The 26413-nt window shown below is 36.7% G+C and overlaps 1 protein-coding gene across 3 annotated transcripts; it reads right to left on the reverse strand.

Moving 5' to 3' along the window:
- Window positions 1–1844: 1844 nt before the first annotated feature.
- LOC128860376 (uncharacterized) lies at window positions 1845–26413 on the reverse strand. Of its 3 annotated transcripts, XM_054097865.1 has the most exons (11): window positions 26089–26413; window positions 25695–26029; window positions 25482–25638; window positions 24390–24702; window positions 23125–24327; window positions 22952–23071; window positions 22148–22898; window positions 21788–21859; window positions 19390–21713; window positions 15532–15798; window positions 1845–2152 (listed from the first exon to the last, which is right to left on the reverse strand). In XM_054097865.1, the coding sequence occupies exons 1-11, from the start codon at window positions 26298–26300 to the stop codon at window positions 2087–2089; spliced, it is 5820 nt and encodes a 1939-aa protein (XP_053953840.1). In that variant the 5' UTR covers window positions 26301–26413; the 3' UTR covers window positions 1845–2086. The 3 variants fall into 3 exon arrangements, with proteins under 3 accessions (XP_053953840.1, XP_053953841.1, XP_053953839.1); XM_054097866.1 differs by lacking the exon at window positions 15532–15798; XM_054097864.1 differs by lacking the exon at window positions 1845–2152 and having other exon boundaries at window positions 12609–15798.

A 26413-nucleotide genomic window follows, 5' to 3' on the forward strand; every position in this document is an offset into this window, starting at 1 on the left:
TGCCTACCGCTTCAAAGCAACCTCCAGAATACTTTCCCGATAATATTTCGCATTTACCGTGACGTCGATGAAAACGATTGGAGAGCGCTCATCTGCGGTTACAGCGACGCGAACCATTACCTCCTGGTAGCCAATCGACGACTCAAATTCTCGTATGAACGGTCGGTCAAATAAACACTGTCAGTTTTGGAGTTTACGAATTGCTCAATTTGAAAAATTTTTTGCATCAGAAAACACAATGTGTGGAAATTGACCGCTTTCGGCCAAGTCTGATTTGTTGCTGGTTTGGTGTGAAATCATGAGCCTTTTGGATCTTGTAAGGCTTGACTTTGAGATAATTTTTCAGTATGCGGCGAATGCTACGGACAGATATTTTCATTTCTTTCGGCACTTCGTCGGGGATTTCGCTCAAGTTGCTTCTTCACTTTTTGAACCATTTCACGTGACATTGCAGTCTTTTGATGACCACCTCCACGACGTTTCGCGATGCTACCTGTATCATTGTAACGAGTAATGATGCGATAAACAAAAACGTTATTTACGTTAAGGTGCTCTAGCTCACGAACAATCGCTGGTTGTGATTTTCCCGCCAAATAAATCCATTGTCGATTTTCTTTTTTCGCGTTTACTCTCGGCAAAATGCTTCTGCGCGCGCTTGTAAACAATACTCTGAACTGCCATTTTGCCACCTAACAGGCAGCTGATGACCGTGCATGAGCTGCGTGAGCGGTCTGAAGTTGATTACAATTCGTGTACCGGACCCTGTACATAGCACTAGCAGTGATGGTAGACTTCTAAACATGGTTTTTGCTCCTCAAATAAGGAATTTATTTTTCAATTGTCTACTTAGCCGAACGTAGCATTTGTTTGCTAACAAAATGCTCCATTGAATTATAAAGCTGATATTATTATCGTTGTTAACGCTGATTGCCAAATAACCGAAGTCCGCTGACGTCAACATATAATAACTCTCAACATTGACGTGGGAGACGCGAGTGTGCAGACTGGAGGTGCTTATCTTGTCCTCTCTTTAGTAACTTATCTTATTGATGCGTACACTTTTGTTAGGTGTTTGGCCAAGCTCCTCCTCCTATTTGTGGTGTGCGTCTTAAATACATTAAATTAGAAAGTTCCATTTTTATAATTGATTTAGTGTGCAGGGGCTGCATATCTTACTACAAATTACTCGTACATTCACCTTTTTTTTTTTTTGGTGTAAAGGTATTGTTGCCATCAATCATCAATCAATCACTTTTAATCTATCGCCAAATTGCAATTTTCTTAAAATCTCTTGCTGCTCTGTTAATGCCACTGTTACTGTTTCCGTTTACACTTCCTTTGCAAATGTTCTGTATTGCGTATATCTGTTAGTGTTACATAGCGCACAGTCTTATTTATGTTCTGCTAATGACACTGTAAATGTATGCCACTAAAAAACGAAAATAAAAAAGCAGGCTCAATTGACTCTATTCAGTGGCCCAGTGCAAATTATCTTAACATGTGTTGCTGCTCTGTTAATGCAACTTTTACTGTTTACTGTAAATCTATTGAGCAATTGCACTGCATTGAGTATCTCCGTTGCTGTAGCCGCTCACCCTTATTACAGTTCTGTTACTGCAATTTTTCTTGTTTCTGTAACAAATGTACCAATCCTATGCTGCGCTTTGCACCTTAAGCGCGAGTGCTCATATTTCATTTTGGGAAAATGTATAATCTTATTAATTAATAGCGTATTTTGATTAATTAAAAAAAACTTAAAATTTTTCACTCCTAAATTTTTCCGCTGCTATCTTCACTCATTCATACATATATTGAGAGTAGTTAACGTTTTTTTTTTTTTTTGAGGTACTTTATTTTAAGAAACACTCGTATATATCTGTATATAGAAAATAATGTGACTGAAATAATACTTTATAAATTAAAAAAAATATTGCTTTTGATTTGTTAACTTAATTTTCCTCCAACCGTAATTCGTCAGAAAGATGTACATACATATAAAATAGTGTTTTTGTTTTTGTAATAATGTATGCACATTTGTATATCAGTAAATGCTCGAATTTTGTTTGTATTCATGAAAAATTGTATGTTAAAATGAAACATCTGGGCTCCACCACATTAATTCTGATGACGATGGTACAGTTTGTGTATTAGGCTGTAATGAAATAAAAGCGAAAAAAACATAACTTCTTTTTCAAAAATAAACAAACGATTTGAAAAGTGCTGTAACGTGAACGTGTACCAAAAGAAAAAAATCGCAAATAATATAAATTTATTAAAAGTTAGTGCTTTAAAAAAATTTTAATTCAGAAAATATTCAAAAATATTAAGCCAAATTAAATAAAACAGTGATTGAAATAATACGCAAAAATAGTTTATTCAAAATTAAATACTCCAGTTTAAAAATTGTTTATGCAGTTTTTTTATTGTTAAAAATATTAACCTCTTAAAAGCTATTTTTCGTAACTAAATTTATATGAACCTTAAAATCTAGTGAAGTTTGAAAGTAAAAAATGACTTTAAAATTTAAAGACGCAAGAAAATAACAAACATTTTTAAATACTTAAGCTGGCAAATGTATGTATGCTTTATGTATGTATGCTTTATTTAATATGTATGCACATTTGTATTTTAGATGAATAAAAAAACTTTGAATTGAGTTTTAAAAATAGTAACAAAAGCTAATCGAAATTGAAAAGGAGTAGCACATCAGTATACAATATTATAAAAAAATACCGCATCACTTGCCAAATGTGCTCTGACAAAAAGACTGCGTTGCAAATTTCAAGCGTCAAAATAACTACTACTTTTGATTTAGAATTCCAGTAGTCAGCTTATTCTTCTTCCTCTTGATTCGCGCCTTAGTCTAGTTATAATTAATGGGAATTTTGAAAGCATAATTTTTGGAATTTGTTAAACCTAGCCAATACTTCAAAAACTTCAATACACCTTCTTTACAGCTTTCTGTAACTAACAGTTTTTACAGTAATTAACAGTTTTTAACAAAGGTAAACTTCAATTGGTATGAGAGAGTGTACCTATATAATTTTAACTTATATTATGGCATAAATATTTCGATTTTAAACCAGTAAACCCATCCTTCTGTGTCCATTCACACAACAGCCTAATGAAACAATTCACTTTAACGGAACCGCACGACCGAGCGCTCTCGCTCCAACAGCATTCAGTGTTATGCTTATAGCAAAAACAACAACAAAAACAAAGGCTACAACGAGTCATGCTCAGAATGTTCATACCAAGGTGGATTTAATAAGGTGACAGCATTCACCCAGCTGAATTTTTCGCCGTAGGTATGGCTTACGTCAAAATGATATGCTTTGTTTGTATGTATTGGTATGTTTACATTCGTATGTTTACATTTGCTTGCTGATTTTGACATGATGCTTGCACCAAACGCAACAACAAATACATGTAGGGTTTTACTTATATGTGTTTGCTGTCACCTGTAATAAATTCGCCTTGACTAAAACTGTTAAGTTTACATATTATATATTGTAGTTATATTATAATGTTACATACTACTATACTTAGTTACATGATCACCCTATTCCTATATTATACCTACTCTTAATTCTAACTTAATCTTACTCTTATATTTAATTACTTATGCTAACTCTAATGTAAACCAACAACTGCTTTACATACTTTCTCACACTCTACACCCACACGCTTACTCACGCACTCAACATACACACAGCATGCATTCCTACATTCATTGCTAGCTTTACTTTCTCCCATTCTCATTAAATGTAAAATATTAGTTAAGCTTTAAGTTAAGAAGAGTTTTTGTAAAAAGGAGAGTGAAATAAAGTTCTTTGACAGAAGAAGACGTGTTTTACTTCATTATTATATGTAGTTAAATGTAACGTTAGAATAAGTATAAATATAAGTGCATAGAAAATGAGAAATATGTGTAAGTATTTGTTGTTCATATGTTTATTATGTTAAGAAATGAACTCAGTTCTTGGAGTAACATCAAAGATGAATGTTTCAGTTTCGGGAATGTGAATATATGCAATGATTAAATTTTTTTGATTTTGACGCTTTATTTAATTATTATTTCAATTTTTAATATTGAGTTAACAAGATTCGGCGCATCACAATTCTTAAAAGTGTAAAATGTGTAACTCGTGTTTTAAATACAGAAAAAAATCAAATTTGAATAATATTATGCGAAATTTTGGCAAAACAACTTAAGTTGACTTAGCCACGCCCTGTCGAACACTGAGTTGCAGGGTTTTACTGAAGTATTTTAACTATTAACCCTTTGCACTCGAGGCCATATCCGCGCGGACTAACCAGCAACTCGAAGCGTTTCTAACCTAAAATGTCTACATACAAGTTAATACTTAAAATATTAACTTTAATAAAGTTCAATACCCCTGATCGCAATTCAATTGCTGATACAAGTTTTTAATTAAAATATTCGTTTTAATAAAGTTCAATACCCCTTGTCGCAATTCAATTGCTGACACAGTTCCGCTTGCTCCAAATTTAATTATTTTATTAACTCAAGGTAACTTGAGGTCGTCAGCACCTCAAATAAGCTCACGTTGCATTCAACGTGATGATTGGTGTTCGATAGTTAATATAAAGTAGCTAGTAAATAACAATGTAATTAAGTGATCAAAAGTCCGATTAAGAAGACATAGTCTTCCGGCAATAATTTATTAATTTATATAATAAAAGATATAGAGGACATAGTTCTCTCTTTTTAAAATAAATAAAATAAAAAAGTATTTATTAATTGGCGCCCGAGCAGTCTGGTATAAAAAATATACCACGGAACCTAGGCCTCTACGCGTCCGTCCGCAGGCATCCGTTCGTTTACTGTATTGCAAATTAATCCTTAGTAGCGACAAGCAAAACGGAAAAAATTCATGCAGTCGGAACGGTTTTAAGCTAAGTAAATTTAGTGATAATAAAAAATAAAAAAATTCATAACCTTTTAAATAAAACGCGTTATCTGGTGAGAAGAATAGGACTATTCAATATAAACGCAGTGCGTGCTTATAAATGAAAAACTGAAAACAGACTACCGTAGGAGTGTATGTGTCAGAAGATCTAAATAAACAATTGAAAAATTAAAAAGAACTTAAAAACCAAATAACTATGTTATGAAAAACTTCTCGGAAGAAAAATCGTAATTAGAAACAAAATAGTAGGAAATGCAGACATTGCATTAGAGTCATACAATACACCTCCGAACTGAAATAGTATAGTAAGATGTTTGACCCTACATTACGCCGATAAACGTGACTTAGGCACACTGGAGTACCACTTATGCAGGGAAGAAATAGTATTCAAATTTTTTATCAACAAGTCTACTCGCATCTATCCTTGATCCTAAACAAAATTGGTTGCATGGAAATGGGACAAGAGTCTTTGTGACTTTTGACTCAAACATATCGAGACAAAGCTCTCGATACTTTTATAAGAGGCTTAAACGGAGACCTACCGAGACTCCTAGGCATTCGTGAACCTTCAGATCTTCCACAAGCACTACATCTTTGCTTGAAGTTAGAAAACCAACATTATAGGTCAGAATACGCGAATAAACACCAAAACCACAAACATCGTCAACAACCACCACTTCCTTCAACGCGTAACTTGAACACGCAAAATTATAACAGACCATTTTACCCGGAATTAACGTTTCAACACCCTACCAAAAATAATACCCCTATGAACAGTATGCAACAAAATACATTTAAAAATCAACCGCTTTTCCCTTACCATAACCCCCAACCAGCGTTTCAACCGCATCACCAAATGCGACAACAATTCCAGTTTCAACCGACAAGACCGACAGCACCTAAACCCCAACGATCTGAACCAATGGAGGTTGATCAGTCGATACAAACAAGAAACATTAACTACCAAAACAGACCCCGTCAAATGATGCAACCCCAAGGCAAAAGACCTGCATCAATGAATCACGTCCCACCACCATTTAAACAACAACGAAATTTTCACGTACAAACTAAACAGCAAAATTTTGACAATTTAATAGAATCTGAAGAATTTCAACTCGAAAATTACGAAGACAACTACTACCAGCAACTGCAAAACGAAGATATTGAAAACTACGTTGAATCCTTAGATCAACACGATCAACAATATGGAATACCTACCCAAGATCTGACTGATATTCATTTTTTAGGCTGACGTATTCTTCGCTCCCATATTTCGAATGTAAGGCGAAGAATGGTCAAATTTTAAAAATTTTAATAGACACAGGGTCTAATAAAAATTATATTCAATCATCTCTCGTTAACAATCCTAAACAAAACGAAAAATTTTTTTTTGCCAACTCAGTTTCTGGCGACATTAAAATCACGCATCATACATTCGCGAATCTGTTTAATTTTCCCAATCATCCTATTAAATTTTATATTTTACCTTCTCTAAAATCATTTCATGGTATTTTAGGCCATGACAGCTTACAGGAACTAAATGCTATAGTTCATATTAAGGAAAAATACATGTTAATAAATAAAAAAATCAAAATTAAAATTCACCAACAAATTTCCGAATCCGTAAACAAAATGGAATTTAGAACTAGTCATATGGACGAAGTTCAAAAATCTCAATTAGAAGAAATTATAAATGACCATCCCAATTTATTCAAAGACCCTAATAAAAAACTCACATTTACTTCTAGAATCAAAGGAGAGATTCAAACCACATCTAACTCACCGATATATTGCAAATCATATCCTTATCCCAGGGCACTTAAAGACGAACTTGGAAAACAAATAAATGAACTTTTAAGCGATGATATAATCAGGCCTTCTAGATCACCTTACAATGCACCCGTCTGGATTGTCCCGAAAAAAATGGATGCATCCGGTGAAAAAAAATTCAGAATGGTCGTCGATTACAGAAAGCTGAACACGGTCATCGTGGCCGATAGATACCCTATCTCGGAAATTAATGAAGTTCTCGCAAATTTAGGGAAAAATAAGTACTTTTCAGTGGTAGACCTTAAAAGTGGTGTTCACCAAATTCCTCTAAAAGAATGCGACATAGAAAAAACCGCATTCTCAGTCAATAACGGAAAATTTGAATTCGTCCGACTTCCAAACTCGCCATCAATTTTCCAACGTACTTTGGATGATGTTTTAAGGCATCACATAGGTAAAATACCTATGTTATGTCTACATAGATGACATAATTATATTTTCCAAATCCGAAAGAGAACACCTCGAAAATCTATATAAAATATTTGAAACATTAGAATCCACAAACTTCAAAATGCAACTAGACAAGTGTGAATTTTTAAAAACAGAAATTGAATTTCTAGGTTTTATTGTAGGAACTGAAGGAATAAAAGCTAACAAACAAAAAGTAGAAGCAATAGCCCTAAGTTCTAAAAGATTTGAGAAGCTTTCTAGGCATGTCAGGTTATTATAGGCGTTTCATACAAGATTACGCGAAACTTGCTAAACCCCTGGCATCCCTTTTAAGAGGGGAGGAAGGACGCATCTCAAAAAATGCCTCCAAGAATACAAAAATATCTTTAGACCAGAATGCTCTAGATGCATTTCAAAAATTAAAAAATTCGTTAGCCTCAAGTGATATAGTTCTCTCTCATCCCGACTTTGAAAAATGTTTCGAGTTAACGACAGATGCTTCCGAATACGCAATCGGCGCAGTTTTACCTCAAAACAAAGAGCCCATAACATTCCTTTCCCGAACACTGAGTAAAACCGAAGAAAATTATGCCACAAATGAAAAGGAAATGTTGGCTATAATTTGGTCATTAAATTCACTGAGAAATTATCTGTACGGATCCCGAAAGGTAATCATATTCACAGACCACCAACCTTTAACATACATATGCTCTTAGTAGTAAAAACACTAACAGTAAAATGAAGAGATGGACAGCCATCTTAGAAGAATACGATTATGAACTCATATATCAACCAGGTAAAACAAACGTGGTAGCAGATGCACTATCTAGGCCACCACAGATAAACTCAATGACAGCGACCCAACATAGCGACGAAAGTTCATTAGACAATAAAATACCAGCCATAAAATACCAAATTCATATTTTAATAGACAACCATGATAACTACAAATTTGAAATTCCCTTTCCAACTTATCACAGGCATATAATAAAAAAACCGCAATATACCAGAAATATATTAATTTCAATTCTAAAAAACATATCTTAATCCTCGCGTAATTAATGGACTACTTACTACAGAGCCAATCATGGGAATAATTCGAGAATTTTATTCTGAATACATATTTCATAAATTACAAAATTAGATTCACACAGTCACCGGTCAAAGAAATAACTAAGGATGTACAACAAGAAGAGGTCTTAATCAAAGAACACAGAAGAGCTCACAGAGATGCTAAGGGAAATAGAGAGCAAATAAAAAAAAATTTCTATTTCCCAAAAATGACGGAAAAATCCAATAGAATTGTTAAAAATTGTCAAATTTGCAGAGAACAAAAATACGATCGTCGTCCTAAAAAAACACAATTCCAACCCACACCAATTCCACAAAATCCTGGAGAAATCGTCCACATTGATATTTACTCCACCGAAGGAAATCTCGTACTAACAGCAATAGACAAATTTTCGAAATACGCTTTAGTCAAAATTCTAAAGTCTAGGGCAATAGAAGATATTAAAGAACCATTAAAAGAAATCGTTTTAGCTTTTGGCATCCCTAAGGCCATAGTCATAGATAATGAAAAGTCCCTAAATTCCGGATCAATAAATTTTCTTCTTAAAGATCAATTTGGCATCGAAATCTACTCTAGCTCTGTTAATGGTCAAATAGAAAGATTTCACTCAACCCTTTCAGAGATTATGAGATACTTAAAACCAGACAAACTTCACACTACTTTTCACGATTTACTTACCAGAGCAATACACGGGTATAACAGGTCGATTCACTCCACCACCGGCAGAAAACCGATAGATATATTTGTTAACAGAAATTCAAGTAATGATACAAAAAAAGCAATTTTGGACAAACAAGAAATCATCAATCGTTTAACAGAAAAACAGAAACAGGAATTAAACTACCATAATCAGAATAGGCACGAAATAAAAATGTATTTACCAGGAGAAGAAATTTTTGTCAAAGTTAACAAGAGACTAGGATCAAAACTAACTCCAAGGTATAAAAAGGAAATAGTCAAAGAAGATAGAAACTCAACTGTTTTAACAATGACAGGCAGAATTGTCTATAAAAATAATATTAAAAGAAAATAAATTAACTTTACAGATTGTGTTTAACCTTTGTAAAAACTGAAGTTCAAATTTTGGATTACACTTCTTCGTATGTCGTGACTATTAATAGAGGTACAGCGAGCAAGGAACTTTTACTATTCTACATTCAATAGATCTGGCACAGTACGCAATATCCATATCCAATACCCACAAATTTATCCAACAAAACATCCCAAATCACCATAACCTGTATCCCATCCTTGTCCACGAATTAAGCCTTACCGAAAATATTTTAGAAAATATAACACCCACTATAAAAAATAAGAGAGCAATAAATGCCATAGGTACTATTTGGGAATATGTCGCAGAATCTCCAGATCACGACGACTTTGAAATAATAGCTAGTAATATAAATGATCTAAGCAAAAATAATAATAAACAAGTGTGCGTAAATGAAGTTTTTAATAAAAGATTAAAAAATCTAACAGATATAGTAAATCAAATTTCTAATGTTTATTACATGGAAAGATGTATTATTAGAAAACGAAATAGTTATAAATCTACAAAATAGAGTAAGACTAGTTAAGGAAGAGTTAATAAATATTCAAAATGGAATCGAATGGGCGAAGCTTGGAATCGTCAACCCATTAATATTAGATAAAAAAGAAATTGAAATTGCTACATGTAAAATTAGAGAAGAAAATATTGTTTTTGTGAGCCCCGAAGAGGCGCTCCAATTTGCCAAAATATCTGTCTGTACTGTAGATATATACTAATAAAAAAATATTTTATTTGGTTAAGATTCCCTTAACAAAAAAGGAAACCTATGAAAACGTAATCTTAAGACCAGTAAAAAGAAAAAACTCTGTAATTAATTTAGAATTTAAGCAGATTTTAAAAAATGATAACACTATATATGGTATAATAAATGATTGTGAAAAATATAATATATTAATAAAATAATAATTTGTAAAGAAAACCAAATAACGAATATTTCAAATACTAAATGTATTCCTAATCTTACGAGGGGTGCCTTTTATATTTCGGGCATTTCGGGATTTGGCAACCCTGGTGTTGCAATCTGGCAACTGACAGCTGAATCGCAAAGTTTGACATTTTTTGGCTTTTACGTACTCAGAACGTTTTGAAATACCAGCGCTATTTGTGTTGTTTACAGTAACTTAAAAGATTCATCTCGGTCCAAAAATGGAATTAAATCGTGAACATTTTCGTGCGATTATTTTTTACAACTTTAGACGTGGATTAACTCAGCAACATTGCATGGATGAACTTAATTCATTTTTTGGCGATGAAGCTCCAGCAGGGGCCAGTGTTTATCGATGGTATGGTGAATTCAATCGTGGTCGTAGTTCACTCCAAGACGAATTTCGTGAAGGTCGTCCAAAATCAGTTGTTGTTCCGAAAACCATTGATGCTGTGCGCGAACTGATATTGCAAGATCGTCATGTGACCTATCGTGAGATTGAGACAATCTGAGGCATTAGTGGGGCCAGCATACATTCAATATTGCATAAACATTTGACGGTTAAAAAAATTTGTTTGCGTTGAATCCCACACAATTTGTCAATCGCTCAAAAAAAGGCTCGTGTCGATTTGTCGAAGGAAATGCTCAAAAAATGCGATCGCGGGGCTTCGAAACACGTCTATGACATCGTGACAGGTGATGAATCATGGATTTACGCGTATGAGCCCGAAAGTAAACAGCAGTCGACTGTATGGGTGTTTCAAGATGAGCCAAATCCAACAAAAGTTATTCGCGCACGAAGCACTTCCACGCAAATGGTCGCCTGTTTTTTTCGGAAAAACTGGACATGTCGCTACCGTACCACTAGAACAACGCAGAACAGTAAATTCTGAGTGGTACACAACCATTTGTTTGCCAGTTGTCTTCCAAGAAATTAGGAAAACCAATCGCCAAAGGCGGATCACTCTTCACCAGGACAATGCGAGCTCTCACACATCGGCTCAAACAACTGCCTTTTTGAGCACCCAAAACATCGAATTAATGGGTCATCCGCCGTATAGTCCTGACTTGGCACCGAATGACTTCTTTTTATTCCCGTACGTAAAAAACAAACAGAGAGGTCAACGTTTTTCGACACCTGAAGAAGCAGTTGCGGCATTCAGAATACATGTTTTGGAGGTACCTCATTCAGAGTGGCAAAAGTGCTTCGACAATTGGTTCAAACGCATGCAAAAGTGTATAGATCTTCATGGAGAATATTTTGAAAAACAATAAAGTGATTTTCGATGATTAAAATTTGTTTTTGTCCTCTAATCCCGACATATAAAAGGCACACCACGTATAAGCAGTCAAAATTCTACATGTGTAACGAGCAACAATCATCATATCCGATTAATCGAAGAGATCGAGTCAGGGGTTATCCTAGTAAATGATTGCAACATGGCTATTTATGTCGATAAAACGCGGAGAAATATATCTGGAACACTACTTATTAAATTTCATAGTAGCACTATTAAAATTAACAATAGGACTTTTAGTAATATAGAAGCCTCACCTTTACAAATCATCCCCGCATTAATGCAGCCCGCTCCTTTTGAAAGCGACCATATTAATTTCCTATCACTTGAAGCTCTTAATGAATTACAGATTAATAATACGGAAGTAATTTCAACTATTCGGAAACATTTGAAAATTGGAGGATTTCCATTTCCATAGCATGCTTACGATTTGTCTTTGAAAATACAAAAAAAATAATTGTTTGGGAATCTCAAATTCCACACACTAATAACGAGCCTCATGTGACAATGAGTGTGCAACATTGTGCTGAATCCCATAAACCAATAGCATTAGAAGCTCCTATCAAACCACCAAGATTGAACAATATTCCGTTTTTTTAAATGATTGAGCACAATCAATTTAAGAAGAGAGGAGTTAATAATTAAAATATTCACTTTAATAAAGTTCAATACCCCTGGTCGCAATTCAATTGCTGATACAAGTTTTTAATTAAAATATTCATTTTAATAAAGTTCAATACCCCTTGTCGCAATTCAATTGCTAACACATCAATTGCTGACACAGTTCCGCTTGCTCCAAATTTAATTTTTTCATAACTCAAAGTGCTGACGACCTCAAATAAGCTCACGTTGCATTCAACGTGATGATTGATATTCGATAGTTAATATAAAGTAGCTGGTAAATAACAATGTAATTAAGTGATCAACAGTCCGACTAAGAAGACATAGTCTTCTGGCAAAATTAGTATTAATGCAGAAGGCCGAGTAAGAAGACATAGTCTTCCGGCAATAATTTATTAATTTATATAATAAAAGATATAGAGGACATAGTTCTCTCTTTTTAAAATAAATAAAATAAAAAAGTATTGTATTTTATTAATTTACATAAGCAGATAAAACTTTTATATTTTAATATTTAATGTATCTTTACATCTTTACGAAGATAATTTCTTACACATTTAATTTTTATTTGTACGATATTTGATATAACAGCTGCCGAGATGCATGCCCATACAATTTCCGTACCTAACAAAGTGATGAGCGAGATTCACCCTGCGAGTGCAAAGGGCAAAATATTCCCCTTGTAGCTATGGAATGTAATTCAAGAAAAGCTATACAAAAATCGTAAATTTATCTATATAAAAGCAAAAAATTCTATAGTCAGATAAATAGCTTCGACAAAAATTCAGTCATGTACATATGCACATACATATATACCTATATCTAAAAATATGCGCATTAAACTGGGCAACATTTCTCTCGCCACAGACTTTCTATGTACAATATTTTTTCTGTTAAACACTCCTAACAATAAACCACGAAAATTGTATCAATTCAAACTCACTATTTCATAATGGCAGCACTTTTCATCTATAACAACAACAAATGAGTTGCATCAAAGCTTGTGAACTCTCTTTCAAAACGTAGTTAGCTCAGAGCCTAACAGAGAAATTTATGTAACAGTGGTAGCCTACAGAGTTTAAAATTGCATGTTAACAGTGGTAGCCAACAGCGTTTAAAATTGTATGTTAACAGTGGTAGCCAATTGAGTAAAGAAATGTTATGTTAACAGTGCTAGCCAACAATATTTTAAAATGTTATGTTAACAGTCGAATTACAAGTTTAAACATGCCTTAAAGCGCGGCCAGTGGCGTTACTATGTAAGTAAAATAGGAAGCATTAATTAATTGAGTTCTCGTACATAAAATTACTTATATTTAATTTCTGCATAAATATGGGCTACGTTAAATATCAATGTTGGGTCTTTTGTTCTATATAAAAAAAATACGGCATTCGTTATATTCAGAAAATGCACAAGATAGCCTGTCAAAAAAGATGTATTAAAAATCAACGCAAGTTGTGAGCCACTTGAAACTTGCATCTTTTATAAGAAAAATCAATGAGCTGTAAGATTACAACCCGAATTTCTTTTTATTCTATGGAATTAAAAAGTGTGAAATCTTGATGAAAATTTGTTTAACTTTTTTTTTTAATTTAATTTGTACTAAGTTTGAAACTGGGATTTATGTAGTTTTTGTAGGAGTATGAAATATATATTCAAAAAATATATTTAAATTAAACTTGTCAAAATCCTAGTGCTAGTTATTTAACGCATTGTATATTTTTAGGCCCTTTCACCCTTTTTGGGTGTTTGGCCGAGCTCCTCCTCCTACTCGTGGCGTGCGTCTTGATGCTGTTCCACAAATGGAGAGACCTACAGTTTCAAACCGAATCCGAACGGCCAATGGTTTTTTTTATTAGGAGCTTTTTCATGGCAGAATACACTCAGAGGTTTGCCATTGCCTACCGAGAGGCGACCGCTATTGGAAAAAACATTTTCTTTATTTTGATCTTTCACCGAGATTCGAACCATCGTTCTCTCTGAATTGCGAATGGTAGTCACACACCAACTCATTCGGCTACGGCGGCCACATTCCCATGGCAGCCGGTTCTACGTTACCGGAATGACTCGGGTTTTTCCCCGACCAAGGGCTGCCGCCCCAGTAAACTAACCCTGTCTAGTGTACCGTATCCCGCTACGGCGGCCGCTTAGGAATAAACGACGTAAATAGTTCCAGTGTTTGGGGAAACAAGAAAAAGCCAAACAGGTGAAACTTGCTGATTACACTCTTTAGATAGAAATACAATAGTTATCAAGAGACCGCAAATAGCAGCTGTTTGCGTTAACTGTATTGCCCTGGAAGTATCAAGCATTCTTCTGAAACTTAACAGAGCTCTTAACAGAATTTACAATATATTTTGGACGGAAATAGGCTACATACTCGTTAACTTTTCCTGCAATCAATTTGTGTTTTAAAATACAATTTTATCACATCGAAATACCAACTAATTTCGAGCCTCTTCTCTGAATTCTCTCTCGTATTAGGATATATCATTTTTGCATTGAAGTTGAACGGGCTGTCAAATCACTCAAGTTATGCTTCCATCTAACCAAATAGTTCAATTATATAACATTAAAAAACTCATTTAATATTCAACAAATTATGCAATTTGAGTCAAGTCCAAATCGATGAAAAGTCTGTAAACGATAATTTGCTTGTCTTTCGTTATACATTTTGATTTTTTTTTAGTATAGAACATGCCGTATGTGCAGATTTTCCAGTTACAGGTTTTTACATAACAATTTTCAAAAACTTTCACAATGTTTGCTTAAGTTTGGCCATCTCTTCCAATATACTTGGATCAATGGCCAAACTCAAATCGTCAAACTTATGGGTTGCCCGCATAGGTGGTGGCTCTCTTGCTGCAGCAGCAACGCTCAAAAAATTTCGCTGTAGAAAATTTCCTGAGTTATTTAGCAAATCTAAACATTTACTCTGAAATGGTGATGAGAATTCCAAAAACAATAACAGTGTTTGTGCGCTTAAGGTGTGAAGAGTGCGGTGTGAGCTTTTTGAAAGTAATCTACGTTGCTGTCCTTGTTCCCATGTATTGTAGTGAAATTCGCCGAGATATTGCAATACCAGCAGCAAGTCGTTTATCAATGCTGGCCTACAACGCGGCAATAGTTCGGTTAAAATATCACCACTCACAACAAGCCTCTGGTGTGATGTGCGAATTTTCGCTTGCAAATATGGCTTGCCAATGCTTGTGCATTGCAGCTGGTATTCAGCAATGTTGTCTGTTGACACCTGGCTAAAATAATCCAATTTTTCTAATATACGAAAGAGAAACGGCTTGAGACGCGCTTGTGGTCGCATGCGACAAGTGCCTTTTGGTGAAGGTAGTGGTGTAAATGATTTTTGTGCTGTTGGTGGCATGGAATAATTGTGCTCTTCTCTAACATTTACCTGCAACATTTCGATTGTTTTATGTGGATATGGTTTTGACGATGATGACCTTGTCATGGAATAATTGTGCACTTCCATGGAATGTTCCTGCGACATTTCGGTGGTGAAATGTGGATGTAATGAGTGCTCTGGGATAGGAGAATGTTGCATTCGGTTTGTAGTTTCCGCTTGCACTTGCCACTGAATCGGATTATGTGATTGCTCTTCTTGCAAGTGCGAATACTGCGAATACTGTTGCTGCTGCTGTCCACCACTATCGCGCGATGCCTACATAAGAATGAGAGCAGTGTAAGCACAACACTATGATTAGAAGTAGATTTAATTTTTATTTTATTTTTTTTATTATGCGCAGAAAGTAATTGAGAGCCATACAAGTGGCACGATTTCTAACCAGTTTCGAAGAAGCAAGCTCTGGAAAGCAACTCAGCTATTTGGATTTTGAATTGAGATATATTCACTAGGCTGCAAGTATATTTGGCGCGCACATCCTTTTGTTGGGTGTTCGGCCGATGTTCTCCTGCAATTTATGGCGTGTGTTGATTTTTTCCACTAAGAGGGCCAATAGTTTTATACCGTCTCCAAACGGCAAGTGGTTTTTTATAAGAAACTTTTGCATGGCACTACCGCACTTGCACTTGCCGCGGGGTAACCGCTTTAGAAAAAAATGTACTATTATTTGGTGTTTCAAGTGGTAAAATACTACTTTAAATTAGCTCCTCTCAATGCTCAGACTAGAGACCCCGTCACATGAAAACCCCTTTCGCTGAAAAAAATAACCCTAAATAAGACCGCGCATATACTCCCACAATCGGTTCTACGTTACCGAAACGACGCGGATTAAAACCCACCATAGAACTTCGTTCTTCAAATATTGTCGGAGGAAGACATCCCGCAATTGTTTAAGTTTCAATATTTCGTACTCTAGTCAAAGTCAGCAACCAAAGAAGGTGAAAGTGCAATCCGCGTCCCCTTACAGCGTAACAAATCTATTGTAAAAACGACCATTAAGCTGCTTATGCCTATAACCGCCCGACATTCACTAGACGCATGAGTTTAGTGAGTTGTATGAGCTTTACGGCAACATAGACATGGTACTGAGGTCCGGATATAAACAGCGACTTCACTGGCTAGGTCACTGCGTCCGAATGGATACAAACGCTCCGGCTCTGAAAGTATTCGAAGTGGTACCAGCTGGTGGTAGCTGAGGAAGAAGAAGCCCACCTTGGCATTGAAAAAATCAGGTATATGGGGAATGTTTATGCTGCTAAAACAACAACAACCCTTAAACTCTGCCATAGCCGCTTAGGCGGTTAACTCACCAATCAAGAAGAAGAAGAACATGGTTGCGCAGAACTAAATGACTCTGGTGCTAACTTTTATAAATCTTCTCGGCAAGTGCTAGGCAATTGAGCAGAAAAGTTCTATCGAAGAAAAAGAAAAACCGTTCATTATGGCTTCTCATCACATTCTTTGTTTTCGGAGCAAAACTACTAAGCCCTGCCTAAATCAGTGAGCCTGTAATGAGTGCAATCGAGTTCACTCAGCGTTTGGCTAAGAGTATGTGCTAATTTGATGAGTTCATGCCGAGGAGAAAATGGTGTTAGAGGAGTGTGGATTTAAGGGTATATGATTAGATGGTTAGTATCGCGCTCTACTCGCTAAATGCAGGGTAAATAGTTGGAAGAATACTCAAAGAATTACACATTGGGCAGGCACACAAGAACTCCATCAAACTTAAAGCCTCTTAAGACCTTTTACCTACAGTAGGGAACTGCATAACATGCGTGAAGTAGACAGAAGGAAAATAGTAGGTTTTCTGGCAGATTACTATTACTTAAATAACCATCTCTCAAAAATTCACATCGGAATAAAACTGAGTGTAGACTCTGTTTGGAGATTGATGCAACCACAGAGCATATCTAGAGCAACAGTATTGCCCTGGCAAAGACAAGATTGCACATCTTTCATCGAGATCAAATGGATACGAATGAAATCAAGAACGCACCTGTTGCAGATATTCTCAAATTTGCACGCAAGGCGGAAAATTTATTGAAAAAATTGGGCTTTCAACCAATTCCTAACCTGCGGCAGGGAACAGCTAGGATGAATAGAACGTGTTGTAATACATTTAAGGTAGTAAAGCCGTCAATTGGGCTTCTAAAACATGTGGTAGGGCACAAAAGATCTTTCAGGTTGAAATGTCGGCCTTTGCCGGACAGTGTCGGCACACCACAGATACAAAATTATTATTATTATTTATCGTGCGCGACTTCTTCTTCATAGAATAATAAGGCTAGCAGAGCCATAAGCACCTTTTCTGCACACATAACTGCAATTGCTCCTAAAGACCAAAACTACAACCAGGTACTCACATCGCTTACCGGCAGTACTTGGCGCAAAGACAAAGAAATGTTGCTGGCGACATTTAGAGCAATTAGCCGGCCGGTTCTGAGCTATGCTGCGCCTGTCTGGTCGCCTGGAACTAGTCATTCCCAGTGTATTAAGCTTCAGACATGCCAAAATAATGCAATCAGGACAGCCACGGGATACATCCTGATGTCCACCCTACAACACCTATACAAGAATCTGCTCAGCAAAGAGTTTCTGCTGGGTGCTACCGAGGGTTTCACCCCAGTAGGCATCTACTAGAACCTATGTCGCCTCCCAGGAATGTCAGGAGGCATCTCTTCAACTATTCTGACAAGATCCAGGACAAAATGAACCTACAACTACTGGACCGGACAGTATTTAGACAGACGCTAAATGACATTCATCGGGAGACACCTACCACCTTCCTAAGCTCCGGACCTCAGAATGCCGTCATTAGAGTCCAGCCAACACCTGTTGCAGATGAAGAGCGTCAGCTACCCCGAGAGACCCGTGTAACTTTGGCACAATTACGTTCTTGGTACTGTAGCAGACTAAGCTCCTACCAAGTCAGACTTAACCCCAACATACCCAATATATGTCCAGCATGTGAAGGAACTCCGCGCAATACTAACCACCTTTTCAAATACCCTATCAAAACTACTCACCTAACACCCCTCTCATTCTGGACTCAACCTGTCGAAACAGCAACTTTGCTGAACGTACCGTTATATGAGCTAGATGAAGACGACCGGTAAGGGTTTAGTAAGCTGATACGACAACAACATATAACGCAACTTGCGTTTTCCCCCATTAGCCGGTGCAACGTATCCAGAACGACCTGGATTTACTATATATCCGGCCAAGGGCTGTCACTCCAGTAGCACTCCCCGTACATGTATTGGGAATGTTTTTGTTGATACAACAACAACATATAACATATAAGCATGTACATAATTGGAGCGAACATATCATATTTTGTTAGATGTTTGGAAGAGCTCCTTCCCGGTTTCTTACGGAGATTTTTCATGGCAGAACTACATTCGGGAGCTTTGTCATTGCTTACTATGGTACTTTACTATTATAAAAAACTCTATCATTTGATGTTTCATAGCCTTAATGGGTATCGAGCCCTTGTCCTATCGAAGGTTAGTCACACACAAACCCACTCTACTGCGGTGGGCTTGCACGACATAACCCATTGCATAAAGATCTCTCCATTTACAATCATTATTGATATAGGAGGCCTCCTCTGCGTTAGAGCAACAAATTGGAAAATAACTTAAATTCCCTTATTTTTTCATTCTGCACGAGAGAAAAAATTACTGGCATGCTTTGTTAAACTCAGTCAAAATCACTTAGGAGGCTATACCGCTAATCAGAAGATTGAAGATATTTTTAAAAACTATATTAGTGTTGTTCTTTACATGGTGGTGGGATGAATGTGAATTTCTGCAGCGGTGGTTGGGATGAATTTGAATTTCCGTTTACCTGTGTCACATCCAGTAACTGATATACGAGTGGTTGATTCAGCGGTTGAGGTAGCACTTGGTACTGCTGGTGCTGCTGTGGCGCATTGCTTTCTAGCACCATTGGCGTTGACTTTTGAAGATACTGCTGTTGTTGTTGCTCTATCTGCGAGTGTTGATACAATTGCACTTGTTGGTGGTGGTGCTGCGGCTGTTCCACTTGCTGCAACTGTTCAAATTGTGGTTGTGGTAGGTGAACTATTTGTGATTGTCCAAACAGTAATTGGGATTGTTGTTGGTGTAGTTGCAGCTGTTGTTGTTGCTGCTGCTGCTGCTCTTGTTGTTGTTGTTGTTCTTGACTACGCTGCAGTTGGTAATGTTCAATCACCTTTAACAGCTCGGAGTTATTGAAGAACGTACTATCGCCACTTAACGTATAGACATATGATGAGTTGGAACTATTGGTGCTGGTGGAAGATATCGGCGGTGGCAACGTTAAAACCAAAGAATTTGTATTTAATGGAGGCAACGTAACACTACTTGCGGATATGACCTGTTCACCCATAGCTGATGTTAATTGACTTTGTTGCAAAGTACTTGGACTTTGACTGCTGGTGGAGGGGAGACTGATAATAGCTGTGGCTGTAGCGTTGGAAGGTGCCTTCTTTGTATTTAAAGCAACTGGAAGTGGTTGAAAAACATGTGTGAGCTGTGGCACAAATTCGCTGTGTTTTGTTGTTTTGCGTGCCGCAACGGACTTTGCAGTCTTGACGGTTCTCGTTTTAGCAGCGCAAGTTTGTATCGGTTGATTGGATATTTTGACCAAAGGTGGTACATTAGTTGGCAAATTTCTTGTCGCACTGCCAGAAGGTCTAAGCATAAATTGTTCTTGAACTTGTGTGTGTGTACGCTGAAGAAACAGTTGAGGTGGAGCGAGTTGCTGTTGCGCAGTTGAATCTCGTAACAGCTGTTGAGAGATGATTTCGATTTTATTATAGGCGTTCGTCTGCACATTTTCCTCGACATCTTCTGCTGTCAGTTGTTTTTGTACTGATAGATTATCATTTATTGGCTGCGGCAACTGACTTATATCCCTGTGTTGCGATGTTATTTCTGGTGGTAGTGCCGCCGCTTGCCGCTGTGTCGGCGGTTGTTGGTGTGGCAACAACTGCATACACCTTCGTTCTTCCAATAAGGCCTCCAGTTGGCCTTCGATTTCTTGATCTTGTTGAGTCTGTTGCATATGCTGCTGTACACAGTGTTGTGTAGACTGGAATACTGTTTGCTGATTTGAATTTTGATGCGCTGCTAGAAGAAGTGGTTGTTGCTTTGATTGTGTTTCCGATTGCCTGTCTTTCTCTGGTTCTTTTGTTTGGGGTTCGCGCTGAATTCGAGATTCCGCCGCTTGTTGTTCTGGTTGGGTGCATTTTTCAGCTGTCAGCTGTTTTTGTTGGGCCACGGATCGTTGCTTTTGATGGCGAGACGACGTGGGTTGAATTATTCGCGTAGCTACGGTTGCAATGTCGTTTTGCTTTTTTTGTACTGAATTTTTCGCTTTCTCTTGTTTTACATGCTTCAGCATGGCTTTTTGTTCTAATTGCGATGTTTTCTGTACTGCCAATTGCGTTAATAATTCACTTGTATTCCTTATTGTTTTTTGTTGTTCTTTCGGCTTTTGCTCAACTTCTGGCGAAACTTCTGATTGAAGTGGCTGGCTGGATCTTTCATTTGATGTTTTTGTTGTAATAAGAGTAATACTTTCTTGTTGTGCTGTTTTTCCATGTCCTTGTTCTTCTTGCAACGGGCACAGATTCTGTAGTTGTGCTTGTAACTGTTCCAAAGATGGTTGAGTTATCTCTGTTGGCTGCGTTCGTATCGTTTGCACGCATTGCTCTGCCGATAATGATTGTTCTAGCTGTTCACGTTGCTCATGTTGCTTTTGTGTGCCTTCTTGTGACTGAGATTCATTTTCTAAAAGAATTGTACTTTCTGCTATCAATTGATTTTGTTGCGAGTGCAACTCATTCGAGTCTTGCCTCAAAGGCATTTGACTTTCATTGGTTTCAGCTGCCAGTGGCCAGTTATGCAAAGCGCCCATATCCACTGGCCCACACAACACTAATGCATTGGCATCATTTGAATCTAAGTTTTCTGAATTCGATAAGGGCAGTAATGTTGACTCTTGCGATTGGGAAGATTGAAACGTGGTGTCTAAATCGACTATTTCATCGGGTGCTTGCACACATTCGTAATGCTCCTCATCTTGAGTTAGATTAAATTGAAGTTTGTTGAGCGGAACAAGTTTCTCTTCTTTAATATCTTTGCATGGTATGCCCGGACCGATAGCTGAAAATAACAATAGGTTTTTGCAATTCTTAAAATCCAGAGCTTTTTTTTTTTTAATTTGTATATTAACTTACGAATTTGTACAAATGCTTGGTCACACACAGCTATTGGCAATTCGGAACGTATATATGTGGCGAGAAGTCCCTCTAGAAATAAAAAATAAAAAAATATTTATTTAATTTTATTGATACTACCAAACAAAAAATGTAAGATTTTTAATTTTTTGGTGTTATTGTTATTGTTGTTGTAGCAACATAATCATTCCCCATACATATACGGGAATGCTGCTGAAATGACAGTCCTTTATCAGACATAAATCCGGGTCATTCCGGTTACGTAGAACCGACAGTCGTGGGAACGACAGTTAAATTCCGTTCAATTATTAAGTTTGTTTTTAGTTATTGTCTTCAAATTCAGTTATGCCACCCACTTACGTGATGTTTGAATTGCCGCATCGACAGTTTTACACCTTCGTGTGTTATTTGCTACCACCTCTTGTGCACTACCCTCCACAGCTGCTTGCATTTCGTGCCCACTATTTGCTGCCACGGTTACCGCCGTAAACGTTGGCTCTCTTACTTCGTTACGTGTACACGTTTCTTGCTCCCGCTCCACAGCATGGAAAACAACTGATCTCTCGAAGTTTGTATTTTCGTTATCTTCTTCTGCAACTGACGGTCTTTCCTCGATCGCCACATCGCTAAGTACTTTAGATAGGAATTTTGGTGTATTCCATATCCATTTATCATAAAACCAACATTTTTCATAAAATTTCTGACGGTATGGTTCTAGAGAAGTATTGCTCCTATTAATTTTCTTTCCAGTACATCGATAATAATCCCAAATAACGATGTAATCGTAATTCGTCATCGCAATTAGATCTTGCCAGTGTAGTAGCTTTGGCGAAATATACTTTAAATTAATTTCTGGAAGTATAACGCTTTTTGATTTGAGAAACTGAAAAAGATCAGCCACGCGCACAAAAAGATTAATAGGCCAAACTCGTGGATGCTTTATTGTATATTCATAACAACAATTCAGAAGTTGAAGATCCTTGTGAATTTCTGGCGCATCGTATACATGCGTATATTGTTGGAACTCTGCAAAGGACATGTTTAGAATGGCAGCAATTATACGCCTCTTTAAACCACTGTGAAAACGAAAAAGATACGGGAGCGTGCAAGACTGGAAGGAAAATTGTGTTATTGCAAAATTTATTGGGTACCAGATTTTCTTACTTTTTCAACTTCGGCAAAGTACAACTCTATTGCTTTTTGCACGCGTGGCTGTGAAAGCATTTGTCCACCGTCCGTGTCGTCACTCTGATGTGAGTCTGTAGTTACTTCCAATAAAGTCGACTGAAAAAATTATTTATTGCAAAATGTATCAATTAGCTATTAAATATTCATACTTTCTCAGCGCCGGAAGCACATAGTTGTACAGTCTCGTCAGCAATGACATTCTGATTTAATTTTCTGGGTTCCTCATTTATTGTTGCTGATGCTGGCTGCGCAATCATTTCGCTGTCGTCTGTAACGGCATTCAGATTAAGCACTCTGGGTTCCTCAGCCATTGTTGCTGATGCTGGCTGTGCAGTCACTTCGCTGTCATCTGTAACATTCTCATTAAGCTCTTTGGGTTCCTCAATCCTTTCTGTTGATGCTGCTTGTAAACTTGCAGACTCTTCACGCACACAATTTTGCTCTAGTTTTACGACTGACTCTTGTCTAGTTGTGGTTATTTTAGCAGCAGTTGTATGAGAAGCTACTTCCCCAGTCAGTCTGTGTTCGGGGAGTGCTACTGGGTTTATATTGAGCGCTTCTACATTTTCTCTAGGATTTGCCGTATCCGAATTAGCATTTGCTTCACCTTCATACTCAGCACTGCCACTACTTACATCCATAGCCGATTCAACATTTCCAACTTTTATTACGTTTTCAGCTACTTTTTCAGCGGCTTTGCTTACTTGATTTGGTTCTGAGCTATCGCCATTGGTCACTCCCTGTGCGGCTATGCCTCCATCAAAATTGCTCACCTGCGGTACGGTGACGCTTTCACTAGAATGTTGAGCTTCTACAATTTCTTCATTAAATTCAGCTTCCAGCGTGGTCTGCTTTTCCATCACCTGATTCTTATCTAATTTGTTCAATACTTTGGGTGTCTCTCGCAACCAAATGTTGTGTTGCCAGCATTTCTCGTAAAATGCTTTACGATAAGTGTCTAGGTTTGTGAGTTTATTAAATTTTACACCCCTACAACGATAGTAATCACAGCGCATAATTTCATCAAAATTTGTTCTAGTACTCAGTTCATGCCAATGTAGGAGCATTGGCGAAACGTCTTCTAAATTTTGTTCAGAGAATGTAACACCCTTTGATTTGATGAAGTGAAATAAGTATTTTAGAGGTATATAAAGATTTAGCGGCCAAATTTTAGGTTCCTTAATCGCATACTCGTAATAACCACCTAATAATTCGTCGTCCGCGTAAATTTCGGGTGCATCATATATTCTTGTATATTTTTTGAATTCTTCGAATGACATTTTAAGAATCGCTTCGATTATATGACGTTTGAGACCTTTATGGAAACGTAGAGCATATGGAAGCGTATTATTCTGAAATAATATATAAAAAAGTGTATAAATTGTTTAATGGTAAACGACTATGACTATGCTACCTTATTAAACTCTCTATAAAATAAATCTTTTGCTTCCTGTATACGCTGCGTTACCGTTATCATAGCTGATTGGCTTTGAGGGCTTGGTAATTCTTCCACAGACATTTGTTGTACAACTAAATCATTTCGTTTCGCATGATTATGCTTTGGTTGTTGTAGAATCTCAGATTTAATTCGTTCTAATATCGCTTGCTGTTTTTCAACTTGTTGGACATGGTGCTTTATATGATTGAGTAAAAAATTTGACTGGGTAAGAGTTTTCATGGAAATGTATAATTTATTTGCAGGACTTTTGGATTCCATTGGTTGTACGCTATAAAGCAAAGCATAATTATTTTTATTATAATATTTGTAAGATACGTCGGCCGCCGTAGCCGAATGGGTTGGGGCGTGATTACCATTCGGAATTCACAGAGAGAACGTAGGTTCGAATCTCGGTGAAACATAAAAATTAAGAAAAACATTTTTCTAATAGCGGTTGCCCCTCGGCAGGCAATGGCAAACCTCCGACTGTATTTCTGCCATGAAAAAGCTCCTCATAAAAATAATTGCCGTTCGGAGTCGGCTTGAAACTGTAGGTCCCTCCAATTGTGGAACAACATCAAGACGCACGCCACAAATAGGAGGAGGAGCTCGGCCAAACACCCAAAGAGGGTGTACGCGCCAATTATAGATATATATATGATATTAATTAATTAACTAAAAGTTGACGCTTGCACCCTTTGTTGGGTGTTTGCACGAGCTCCTCTTCTGTGTGTGTATTAATGCTTTTCCACAAATGGGGGGTGGTCTAGAGTTTTATGCTACCTCTGAACGGTAGATGTATTTTAAGAGGAGCTTTTTCAAACCAAAAATACATTCGCCATAGCCTACCGAGGGGCGCACTAAAAAATAAACATTAAAATAAACATTTAAGAAAAAAAAAAAAAAAAAAAAAAAAAAACTTTAGAAAATTGTTTTCTGGCATTTGGTGTCCCAGGCCCCGTGGTTCCAAACCCGGACACTATCCAATGTGATCACGCACCAACCCACTCGGCTACGGCGTATGTATGATATTAGCTTCTTAAAAAATATACTAAAAATTTCCAATACCTTTGCTGTGCAATTGCAATGCTTTGGATTTTGGAAGATTGTGCCTCAGCTAACTCCGGTTTTTTCTGCTTACTCACTTTCTCTAACGGAGCAGATTTAACAATGTCCACTTTTTTGCTTTGTTCTATGTTCGGCTTTTGTATATCAGTAGTATGTTCTGTAAATTATAAATGTTAATACAAAGAAACGTAGGAGACAGAATTTTTAGCTTACCTCTTTCTTCTCCAGCCTTTGGTATTTGCATTATTTTCTTTTTAACAAAAACCGGACAGGCTTTTATTTCCAGTTTATACATCTGGCGAATTTGTGGTTTTTCATAAAATTGGATGTAATAATTTTTTAAAACACGATCCAGCATTAATTGATCGTCTGTGAAGTCAAGACCTGTTGCACTTTTTATGTCCAATAGTATACATTTCGCGACAGTTGTACTGTGGGTCATTGTTTTGAATGTATTAAAAGTAACAGGGTAGCGAGATTCGCTAAAATCGCCAGGATCCTGCACAAAGTTATTCCAATTAAATTTAATTTGTGATATGCTCGGAGAACTGCAAAGAATTTTACTTCATTTAGTCGGTATTTATTTTAATTAAAACCATTTACTTACACTGTGCTTGCAGGAATATTCTCCTTCTCAATTTCACCAACACAATTTTCTGCATCTTGTGCATCTGAAGTGACGCCATTGACTTTACTTGTATGTCCATTAGAAACTTCCGCGGTCTTGCGTGGCTTTTTACGCGGTATGTCTGAGGACTGTGGTGAAAAAAATCGTTTTATGCTAGGATTATTGCAGCTTCTTTTATTAATTTTTTTCATAATTCTGTTCTGATTTAAGTACTGCGCAAAAATTAAATGGCGGCGCGAAATGTAAAAAAATGTACCAGTACGAATTGTAAATTTATATTTTGGAGCATTTTCTATAGGAATGT

The sequence above is a fragment of the Anastrepha ludens genome, chromosome 4 (assembly GCF_028408465.1).
Source record: "Anastrepha ludens isolate Willacy chromosome 4, idAnaLude1.1, whole genome shotgun sequence".
In the NCBI taxonomy this organism is placed as follows: Eukaryota; Metazoa; Arthropoda; class Insecta; order Diptera; family Tephritidae; genus Anastrepha; species Anastrepha ludens.